The sequence below is a fragment of the Leuciscus leuciscus genome, assembly GCF_965113295.1.
Source record: "Leuciscus leuciscus genome assembly, chromosome: 7".
NCBI lineage: Eukaryota > Metazoa > Chordata > Actinopteri > Cypriniformes > Leuciscidae > Leuciscus > Leuciscus leuciscus.
In genome coordinates, this window is record NC_138731.1 from 30,381,437 (window position 1) to 30,393,480 (window position 12,044).

General features: G+C 36.3%; 2 protein-coding genes and 1 long non-coding RNA gene across 3 annotated transcripts; all 3 read right to left on the minus strand.

Moving 5' to 3' along the window:
• Nucleotides 1-2,291: 2,291 nt before the first annotated feature.
• LOC309502759 lies at nucleotides 2,292-2,853 on the minus strand. The gene is made up of 2 exons (XR_014207390.1): nucleotides 2,612-2,853; nucleotides 2,292-2,386 (listed from the first exon to the last, which is right to left on the minus strand). It is a non-coding gene; the product is annotated as an uncharacterized lncRNA (long non-coding RNA).
• Nucleotides 2,854-3,363: 510 nt separating this feature from the next.
• On the minus strand, nucleotides 3,364-9,155 carry LOC309502745 (cyclic AMP receptor-like protein A). Its single transcript, XM_082175247.1, has 13 exons — nucleotides 8,997-9,155; nucleotides 8,123-8,175; nucleotides 7,982-8,036; nucleotides 7,065-7,121; nucleotides 6,888-6,948; nucleotides 6,108-6,195; nucleotides 5,927-6,016; nucleotides 5,797-5,835; nucleotides 5,046-5,124; nucleotides 4,623-4,670; nucleotides 4,449-4,531; nucleotides 4,127-4,268; nucleotides 3,364-3,948 (listed from the first exon to the last, which is right to left on the minus strand). The coding sequence occupies exons 1-13, from the start codon at nucleotides 9,069-9,071 to the stop codon at nucleotides 3,772-3,774; spliced, it is 1,047 nt and encodes a 348-aa protein (XP_082031373.1). The 5' UTR covers nucleotides 9,072-9,155; the 3' UTR covers nucleotides 3,364-3,771.
• Nucleotides 9,156-10,038: 883 nt separating this feature from the next.
• On the minus strand, nucleotides 10,039-11,259 carry mid1ip1a (MID1 interacting protein 1a). Its single transcript, XM_082175266.1, has one exon. The coding sequence runs from the start codon at nucleotides 11,191-11,193 to the stop codon at nucleotides 10,735-10,737; it is 459 nt and encodes a 152-aa protein (XP_082031392.1). The 5' UTR covers nucleotides 11,194-11,259; the 3' UTR covers nucleotides 10,039-10,734.
• Nucleotides 11,260-12,044: the final 785 nt, after the last annotated feature.

The window sequence follows — 12,044 nt, forward strand, 5'->3', positions numbered from 1 at the left end:
TACAAAACAAATGTTGAGTAGTTTAGGAAGAACACGAGTAAACAAAAATTTGAGTTTCACAATTTTATTAGTTGTTTTTATCATAACAAACATGAAATGATTTTATAAATATCGTCAAAGTTACAGTGATACGTGTTCATTCAGTTTGTTAGTGAGTATAAGTGCAAAAGCTGCAGGTAAACATCAGATCTGAACCGCCCCAGAGGCAGAGGTTGATGAACAGACCTTCATAAACTACAGCTGAAGGGGAAAAGAGAAAGAGAAAGAGATTGGAGACAGAGCAAGTGTCGGCAACTGAGAATAAAGGTCACGCAAAGCAAAACTGGTCTGATATCAGATCTTTGTCACAATCTGCCATCTGCTTCTGTAAAGTCTCTGTTGAAAAGACCGGCTTAGATGCCATTGTTGGAACACCAGAACACCAGCATGCAAAACACAACATATGCTGGTGTCCAGCGAGGCAGTGTTTTCCAGATTTGCTTCTGCGTGACCTTTAACCTCAGGAACCACATGCCTGTATAGCTGTCTCTGTAGGTGCAGATGACCCAACAGCACCCTCAGACTCTGGAGCTGCCATTAATGCACTGTCTGACGCATTGCTCTTCTTTTTACCTGGAAACACACAAACAAGTCCGGCAACTTCAGTGACATTCGAAAACACCCTCTGTACATTCACATCTGATCTGTACAATGTGGAATGAACTAATGCACTCTGATGTACTTTGCCTCATTCAGATAAGGCTATAGAGTAATAAAACACTGAGATACTATTTCACTCTATATACTTTCTTAAAGGGATACTCCACTTTTTTTTGGAAATAGGCTCATTTTACAAATCCCCCAGAGTTAAACAGTTGAGTCTTACCGTTATCGAATCCATCCAGCCGATCTTCGGGTCTGGCGGTACCACTTTTAGCATAGATCATTGAATCGGACAGGACCATTAGCATCTCTCTCCAAAAAATGACCAAAGAGTTTCAATATTTTTCCTATTTAAAACTTGACTCTTCTGTAGTTACACCGTGTACTAAGACCGACGGAAAATTGCGATTTTCTAGGCTGATATGGCTAGGAACTATACTCTCATTCCTGCGTAATAATCAAGAAACTTTGCTGCCGTACCATGGGTCCAGCAGGCGTAATGATATGACGCAGAGCCCGAAAATAGGTCTAATAGGTTAGACAAACTTAGTCCCGGTCACGTTGGAAGTTACTGAGCTGGGGACTATTTTCAGGCGCTGCGTCATATCATTACGCCTGCTGGACTCATGGTACGGCAGCAAAGTTTCTTGATTATTATGCAGGAATGAGAGTATAGTTCCTAGCCATATCAGCCTAGAAAATCACAACTTTTCATTTTCTGTCGGTCTTAGTACACGATGTAACTACAGAAGAGTCAAGTTTTAAATAGGAAAAATATAGAAACTCTTTGGTCATTTTTTTGAGAGATGCTAATGGCCCTGTCCGATTCAATGATCTATGCTAAGCTATGCTAAAAGTGTTACCGCCAGACCCGGAGTTCGGCTGAATGGATTCGAAAACGGTAAGACTCAACTGTTTAACTCTGGGAGCGTTGTAAAATGAGCCTATTTCCAAAAAAAGTGGAGTATCCCTTTAATAGAGTGCAACAAGTGTGTTCCGGAAGTAAGAACTTCATTAATTTTCTTCATAAGATAATAGTTTTTGAATGATAACTTAAAACCTTAAAAGACAGCCCTTACTGTGAGCTATGAGGTTGCTAATCCATGCTTCTGCTGAAGCCGTCAGTTTATTCATAAAATAATTGTGTTAAACAATGGAATTGCTGGTGAAAAATTACATTACCCATGAAGATCCTGTACAGAAAACTAAACCAATCAGAGTCGAAAAAAGCAACACACTCCAAAATAGCTATTTAGCTCCGCCCACATCCATTAAGCACTGTGAATGTAATCGTTTTTAATTCGATTATGCTGTTCGCAATGCTTCATGGGATTGTAGTTCTTTCCCTCCCTACCGTTAAGTAGCCTACACAGTCTTGTACCTCTCTCCTTTTGTCCGATTTTCAAAAAGGTTTTTGCTTTTAATCAGAGTTTGTAGTGTTGTGATTCAACTTGTAGCTGATTGGCTTGGTTCATCGTTCATTTATAAAAAAATAAAATAATAATAATAAAACGTTTTTTAAACTTCCGGAACCAACGCCACAGAAAAAAGGGGCGGGAACTGTTGCATTCATCATGTGTTTCATAACTTGTTATTCCTGTGAATTGACATTAAAAATAAAAATATATGTTTATTTATAATGTAAACTCACCTTTAGCCAGGCTACATGGTGTGAGGACAGGTTGTTCTGTTTGCTCTCCCTCTTTAATGGAAGCCCTGATCTTGCGCACCACATAGACGCTGGCTGTAAAGGAAATGTTGCAAGTCATACAAATACACAAAACACAAATCACTACACTGTGTACTCATATAAAGCACAATTCCATATTACCACATATATAATTGTATGTACACGAAACAGTCAAGAAATGTAATACTTTTTTGTTAATAAAAAAAAACGATATAAAGGCTTTTATATCATATACAGGAAACAAATGTTAAAGGCTTATAAATAACTAATAAGTCTTACCTTTTATCAGAAGTCATACCATGGTTTAGATAGAATGTAACGTGGCTACAGTTTCTACTGTATTCCGTTTCCTACCCAGCAGTTTGCCTTGAAACACAAGCCTTTACAGGTTATGGATGATACTGTTGTCTTTCCGGGAGTGTCCTGCCTAGTATGTAATGTTCGCCAGCTGATGTTATGAAAATATGTTACGTATGGTTACTGTTGCATTTATCATCAATTGTACAACGCACTCTTCACTGATTGGCTCCCTCGTCACTTACGAGGAGTTGTTCACCAATCGCTGTTAAATGCGCTTAGATGATATAACACAACACAGCCAATCAGGAAAACAGAACAGCGAAATAACAGCTCTCCTTTTGCTTAGTTTATTGAACACTTTAAATTATATTTAAATACACTTTTAGAATCAACTTTTTGGATTCTTATTTCATAAAGCAAGATATAGAGCGATAAATATTGTCTATTTCTGATGAGAATATAGTGTTCACACTTCTGTCCACACGGTGTCAGTATCGTTTAAATTAGCTTTCGTAAAACAAAGTTACACAAACAAACTATATCACTGGTTTATATCAAGGAGCTTTTATAACGCTCTTATCATGGGAAGCATGTCTTACTCCACAGGGCTTTCTCATTAATCATCCTGATTTAAGTGCTTTGATTTAATATCTAGAACTCAGTTAATTAGCTGATTAACTACAGTTAGAGTGCTAACTCATTCTACTAGGCAAAAGACACAAACATGAGAGAAATGTTATTAGATTTTTATCAAAAATGTGTTGCATATGTAAACAATACAAAAATATATCATACATTTTCATAAATATGATAGTACAACATGCTCAAATTTTCTCAAAGTATATAATGTCTGAAATGTTCAGATGAATGAAAATGCAGTCTTTAATTCCATTATTTACAACAAAATATATTACTTTCAGGTGGTAAACAGCTTGAATGAAAGCTTTCCCACATTAATACAGTACAAACAAATGTTATGATACAACCCATCATTAAAGGCAAAGGAAGACGTTCTATCAACCATTTTCTTTTCTGTTTTCCAATAATCATAATACATATCATAATACAATGTCGAAATAAAATTGCAACAGAAACACTGAATGAAACTCTTTAAAGGCACACACATACACACTTCTTTTTTAAACACTTTCCAAGGGTCCCCTGTCTTTTAAGATCATGTTCGGACTGTAAAAGATGACATTGTTGTCCTCATCATCAGAATCGGAGTGTGTATCAAGGTCATGTGTGTATCTTACATTCGTGGCATGGTACTCTCCGATCCTTGTGCTGTCACACAGTCGAGACTGGATCGCCATCTGTGGAAAACGCATGCGTTACGTGAATGAGAGATTGAAATCAAACCGCACAAATGTGTCTGGTATGCATTGCTGCTTATGCTGCCTAGTAACCATAATGATACAGGAAGGGACTGTCTGATTAACATAAGACCAATCACAGCCATCCATGGCTGAGACCAGTGAGTGTGAACTGTACCTTTATTCCTGTTGAACTCAGTTGACTCCAGGTGTCCTTACCGAAGACGAGAGCATTTGCAAGTCCATGCAATGGTGCACTGAGCACGTGCAGTAATGTCAGAAAAAACACAGGGTCCTCTGGGTAAGCAGCATTATTAAGTCTGCAGAAATACACATGCAGATCATGCACACAAGCAGAAAGAGGCATCCACAACTATAAGGTATGTGATCAGCTAACATGTGGACACTTCATTTCAGAAAATATGGAAATCCATATAAATATACAGATCACATCCATGAGGTTCAGTATGTTAAATATGGCAAAATAAACGCACTGTTACCGATTTATGAGGGGGAAGATAGAGACGAGCAGATAGACAGAGGGATACCACTTCAACGGTCTGATCTCTTCAGCTAGAGAGATCTGCAGGAAGAAGTAATGATACATTACTGATGTATAAACCAGTGGATGGCAGGATTGTAATATCTGCACATGCACTAATACACACGCTTACCTTCCTCCTCTCTCTTTCAGGATTAAAGGTGCCTAACCAGGACCGCATCTGAAATAAAGACAGTAACTTTAAACATGCATTTACACTCCTAACGCATGGATCAGAATGTGGTGTGTACTGTACAATGCTGAATGTCCCCCCCATAAGACCTGTGCAGAGTACATGGGTGTCTGCACGTACATGAGCCTGTATAGCCTGATTTATTACGTCAGTGACTGGAAGAAGCTGCCAGACGTGCAAAAAGTTAACTTTCAGCCTTAGCGTGGCACGTCAGCATTACAGAGAACAGGGAAGAGAAAAACAAAGTGCTTTGTTCAAAATGAATTTGAATTACACACCCAAGTTGGACCTAAAATTGCCATGCAAATTTTGGAAGTAGCGGGACAATTTTTTAGTTGATGTTTGTGAGTCACATTCACTCACCCTCTCATTGGCCACACAGATGATTCGCGCATAACAGCAGATCATGAGGATAATCAGGCTAAACAGAGGGATGTACCATCTGCAAAAAACAACAACAAAGAAATATTTTACACCTCAAACAAGACAATACACAAACAGAGGCCTCAAAAAGTATTTGGACATTTACGTTCCCTAGATAAGTGCACTTGTACTATCCTTCTTTACTACATTATATATTATGTATATATTACATTATATACATAATATATAATGTAACAATTACATAACATAGTACATTTAAAATATAGGATTTATATTTATATATATATATATTAAAAAAAAAAAAAATATATATATATATATATATATATATATATATATATTCGATATATATAAATAAATATATAAATATTGGCTAGTAACTAACATGGAAACAATATCTTGTGCATCCATACAAATATATTATATAGTTACGTAATGCAAAAGCATTCATGCATTTTAGGTGTCTAAATATATCTGTGGCCAGTGTTTACCAGTGTGTTCAATAACACGACAGTAAACTTTACATAATTAGAGTGAAAAATATTCTAAGCAGCTCCAGCATGCACAAAAACCTGTCAGATTGAGAACGGAAATTCCTGAGATTCAAATAGCATGAGGAGCTGCGTGAACCTCTGAAATGTGATGAAACTCATAACATAGTTACATTACTCCAACCCAGATTCATCCCTAGAAACAACACGCATACACATGCTAAACATTACAAACTTACATGCCAAACCTCCACCCAACATGATTATCTGTAATCCAACTGCAGGAAGAGAATGAGACAGAAAGGACTGATGACTACTGTAGTGATACAACTGCAATTAAGAATATATCAAAAATCAAAGGTCATATACCACCAGGCTCCAGCAGGACCGTAGTATCCAGCCATCAGTGGGAGAGTGGACATGAACAGAGGAACCCCCCACGCCACCACATGGTACGGTCTGAGAAGCATATGCAGATTTTAGGAATACATACATATATATATAACACACAACTAAATTAGTTTTTTGTGTGTATTGTATAGTGACTCACATCTCATAATGTTCAGTTCTGATTTCTCTCACCAGGTTCAGGTAGAGATTGAAAGTAATAAGACACACCCACACCAGTGCAGTCCAGTCTAAAGTCAAATACACATTGCAAAAGTTGTTAAAGTCAAAAACTATAACAACAACAACAGCAAATTATCATGACATCAGTCTACAAATTCACATTTTATTCACAAATATCATACTGTACATGTTTTTTGTGGTGTGAATTTTTGGGTTTAAATGTCTTCTGCTAGTTACATCAATGACTAAATTAAATAATCTTATTATACCATGTCAGAATTGATGATCTGTTACTTTACATTAAAGGGATAGTTCACCCCAAAATGAAAATTCTGTTATTAATCAATCCCCCTCAGGTCGTACCGAATCCATAAGACTTTCGTTCATTTCGGAAAACAAATTAAGATCATTGATGAAATCTGAGAGCTTTCTGTCCCTCCACTGACAGCTACGCAACTACCACTTTGACGCTTCAAAAAGTTCATAAAAAGATCGTAAAACTAATCAATGTGAATTAAGCGTTGTAGCCAAAATTTTCTGAAGAGACTCGATCACTTTATATGATGAACAGATTGAATTTAGGCTTTTATTCACAAAGCTCTCAAATTTCATAAAAAAAAAATATATATATTTTTTTTTTTTCACAAGATGAACGAAAGAAGGGGAGTAATTAATGCCTTGCCCATTTTTTGGTGAACTGACCCTTTAATAAGACAGTACACATATAAACAAACATCTTTTGATCAGTTGCCAAATTTACCAAAATATGTGAGCCACCATGCTTGAAAATTACACAGAGATCCCTCTGGATGAGACTCTCCCTGCAGGTGAGAGGAAAAGAAAAGGTTTTCAACATACATTAGTTTGAATAATTACTCTCTGCCTACATATGTATCTCTCTCTCAAACATACACACAAATTAATCAACATAACTTACCATAACATATGCAACACTGTCAAAAAATGCAGCTACTGTCAGACTGACTACCATTTTCTGAAAAAAAAGGAAAGGAGAGAGATAACAACATACAGATAAAAAGAGATACAATGTTATTTAAAATAATCAACAATATGACAGAATATGACAATTACTAGAACTTTACTGAATTTTAAATTATGTTGGGTAATTACACTACCATTCCAATGTTTATGTTTTTGAACGAACTCTTCAACCAGACTGCACTTTTCAATTTAAAATAACAGTTTACAGTCACACTTTATTTTGATGGTCCCTTGTGAACATTCTGTTGACTATAAGTAACTTTGCAACTACATGTCAACTAACTCTCATTAGAATATTAGTAGACTGTCTGCTTAATATCTGCTAACTCTTTATTGCGATGGTCCTCCAACAGACATTCTACTGACTATAAGTAACTTTGCAACTACATGTCAACTTATTCTAACCCAACTAGTCTACTAATACTCTACTATCTCTCTAATGAGAGTTAGCAGACCTGTAGGTGCAATGTTACTTATAGTCAACAGAACGTGTTAAATGGACCATCATAATAAAGTGAAACCCGGTTTACTATTTTAATACATTTTAAAAAGATGTATATTCCTGTGATGGCAAAACTAAATTTACTCCAGTCTTCAATATGTTCTAATAATTCCAATATTCTGATTTGTTGTACAAGAAACATTTGATTATTATTATTATTATCTTCAACAGTTGTGCTGCTTTTTTTTGTAACAAAATATCTTTTCTGTCACTTTTGCTAAATATAATGCATCCTTGCTGAATAGTATTAATTTGAAGAAAAAAATAAATAAATAAAAAAGATCTCACTGTCACCAAACATTTGAACAGTAGTGTATATCTTGGCAATTCAAATCAAACACACACTGTACCTGAGCCAAAGAGTTATATCTGCGCAGCAGCCATATCACAAAGAGCATGAAAAAGCTGCAGATAGGAAATTTTAAGTTAGTTAAGAATGTTCAAAAGTCACTTTACAGCAAAGAAGTTCTGTGCAATATAAATCGACTCACCATGCCACTAATGAAAATGTCCCTGTGGCTCTTTTCACTGTAAGAATCACATCCTGAGGATTAAAATACATAACGTTACATAAAAATATAATGAAAACTAAAATGACAATAAGGAAGGAAAAGTTATATGAAATTTAAGGGATAGTTCACCCAAAAATTAATTATCTCATCATTTACTCACCCTCATGTTATCTTAAACCTGTTTGAGTTTCTTATTTATTTTTTACGCAAAGGAAGGTATTTTCTATTTTGCACCATTGACTTGGAACGCACTTGCACATACTATGGAAGTCAATGGTGTCCCACAACCATGTGGTTACAAACATTCCTCCAAATATCTTAATTTGTGTTCAGCAGAAAAAATAAATTCATACAGGTTTGTAACAACTTGAGGGGGTGACTCATTTTTGGGGTGAAATATCCCTTTAATTGAAATTCCATGAAGTGCTACTGAAGAACGCTTTCAAAAGCACGTTCACGTATTTTTCTTTTCATTTTAAATAGACGTCTTGATTCCCCTATATTTCTTTACATTTTTAACAACATATAGTTCTTTTAGACACTTTGCAACCATTCACCAAAGAAATGTAAACCATTTTCCTGCTCGTGTGTTGGGTGGTTTGTCCCATCACAACTCAATAAGTAATTTATTTACAAATTAATGTACCTCACCATGAGCCATCTAATATACTTTCCACAAGAATGTTTAACTAAGATTAATGATTATCAATAACCATACTTTTCTTACTTTCACGTCTAGGAGTAAACTACTAGTGAAAATCATCATGCCTGGAAAGGATGATGTCATGTTGTGATTAGCATGAGGGCTAAAAAGTTAGCATTACATTAATTTTTAAAACAAGTTTACACTTACACATCGATAGTCGTCGGGCGCTTCGTTAAAGAAAGTACAGCGGGAGCTGCTAGTGTTGTTAACCTCATCTCCCATAATTACTCTTCCTTTTTACTAACTAATATTTGATGTGGAAACGCACATGATGAGAACACCACATCATCCCCATTGACACGTAAGGCGTGCACACTGGGACAAACACAACAATATACGAAACGCGATTAAGTTAAGTTGATTAAGTTACTGCCAGTAGCTTTCATAAACATTATATTTTCTACAGACTTAGCTGTTGTTTATACAGTGAAGTCATGTTATTGATTAATTAATATTATTTTAATTAAAATAAATGGATAAGATTATTCAGCGTATCTGTTATATTGATAGGCTATTTATTCATTTTGTGGAATAGTGTGTGTGTGTGTGTGTGTGTGTCTTATGTTTTCATAACATGGTATGAAACATTTAGTAGAGTGAAAGCAAGGTGATTTAGATTCATCAAATGAACATAGTGTGGCAGTTCACTTTGTAAAAATGTTTGTTTAGGTTTAGGTCCAAAAAAGAAGAATCTTTGGTATCTTTGAACAATAAGTCATTGTGCAATAAAAACTTAAGTTGTTTACATTTAAATACATTATTAAATTTGGTCAGTCCAATTGAGCCGTACCTTCCACAGATTTGTAGGTCCTACAGACCCTCAAAATATATGTGTAGGCTTATGTATAGACCTTTTGCACAAAAACAACAACAACAAAAAAAAGTATGAACATAAATAATCTTTGTAAGAGAAATAATCTGATTAATTGCACAGGTCTGACTTAACGTACATATACGTACACGCATACACATAGGCTACTAAATAGAAACTGAAATGGTAAATGGGAATAGATTAAATTAGAACTGATTATTATTTAATGTCATTATCCCTAATCCATCAGTCTCAGAAATGAAAGTTATTTAAATTATAGGCTTTTGTAAGAACTAAGGAATGAGGAGTATGTACATGGTGCAGGGTGTGTGTACGCCTGTTATTTGAGCATGAATGAATAATAAACAACCACAGATATTCAAATTACAAAAGTTTATTTTGTTATAAAAAACCAATTCAATACAAAACACAGACAATGTTTTTATCATACTGGCATTTAGGCACAATTTAACCCAGAATCTCATGGAACTCATCATGACACACACAAGCAGTGATTTTCAGAGTTGTCCACGTCATTGATTCACAGGATGATTCACAGATAGTTTCAAGTCATTAACAGGAAACGTTCTCAGGAGTTTTCTACAGAGTTTCTGCTTCATCTGAATTTTCACAAACAAACTATCATACATAATATAGTTCTTAAAGTCATCAGTCCTCTGGAACACACAGTAACATCATAGGACAACAACTTTAAAGAAGAATGAAAAAATAAAAGCTTTCAATTATACATAATCCATAAATAGATTTAAATATCAAGGTAAGGCATGGCAGCCAGCCATTTGAACGGAGATTTTGTTTTGTTTTGTAAAAAAGGGAAACTGCCAGTGCAAATATAACGTCTGAAGACAGGAAACATGCCCTTACAATTTGTCAGTGATCAACACCAATACTACAAAACCCAGTTCCCCCTCTCGCTTTGCCTTGCATTTTAACTTTTGACAGTTTAACATCTGTTCGGTCAGTCCCTTTCGTCTCTTCCACAAAGGCAGAATAGATCATATTAGATCAGAATTGTTCATCATATTCAAAGACATGAATCCTTCATGATGCAGTTCACTGTCCCCAGCCAGCAATGCCAATCTCCTGCTTGTATCGGTTGGTCAGGTTGTTGGCTTGGCTTGTAAGTTTGGACAGCACCCCATGCAAGCCCTTCAGATGGTACTGCAGGAGCTGCTCCAGATCCGTGTCGCTGTCCGGTTCTGTGCGCACTGGCTCCGGCGCAGGAGAGTCTTTCTTGCGCCTCTGCTCCTCTGCGCGCAAGACACCCCATTCGATGTTGTTCCGGATGGACTTGAGCTGGCTGTAATAGCTGTACATGTCGTCCTCAGCATCCCGCAGATAGCTACCCATAACATTGGTTAGCTTCTGCTCCTCGTTCTGTTGGTCCAGCGGCACATCTCTCAGCAGGCTTGGCACCATGACCGTCTGGTCCATGTTGTTGACGGCGCCGATGAAGCGGTTCATCGCCGTGAAGAGAGCGTTCTTCTGGCTGAGGGGTTCGGACATCTGCATTTTGGTGGTTAATTCGAGAGTAGTTTAGTCTGTATGTTTCTCTCTGGTGTGCTTAGCTTAGTTCTGAACATCTGCATTCTTTTATTCCTTATATAGCAGACGTTTCTAGCTCCTGGGCGTGACCGAAACCTGTTGATCTGGTCTGGGATGTCAGGTCGGACACAAACCAGATTCCGAACAGCAAGACAGAAACCACCTCACGGCCCATAGATACACAGGGAGCGGCACAAAAGTGCATGGATCAAGTTGTTGCATAATTATTTAAGCTACATACATACTTAATAAAAAACTAAATTCTGCTGTGAGGGCATGTGAAATGTTGTTGCACCAAACTGGACTTTGATTTTCAAGATTTAGCCTATACACATGACGCAAATAGCCTGTTAATATAGGTCTAGTTCTATAGGCTATAAATGAACCGTCATAGCAGGCTAACAACATTAATGAGGGTTAAAATATCCTTTTTTAAACAAGTAACATAGGATAGGCCTACTATGTCCCTTGATAACAAAATCTAATCTTTAGAATTCTTTTCTGATTAGTAACATATTGAGGCCAAAAGCAAAATGAATGCTTAAGTTATGAATAGGCCTATTAATGTATGATGTCATTATCATGCCACATAAGCAAAAATGAATGAAACCAACCGGAAGGAAAAATCACAAATAACATATGAGATAACATAACAGATAACTGATTCTATCTCAGTTGTGTCTTCCAGATGGCAATTGAGATAGAGAGAAAGAAACTTTTGCTTTTGTTACAGTTTTCTCCTAAAGAAGAGTCTTCTGTTGAGTATTAGAAGAGTTCTCAACAATGTCTCAAACTGCCAAGATTTTGCCATAACTGAT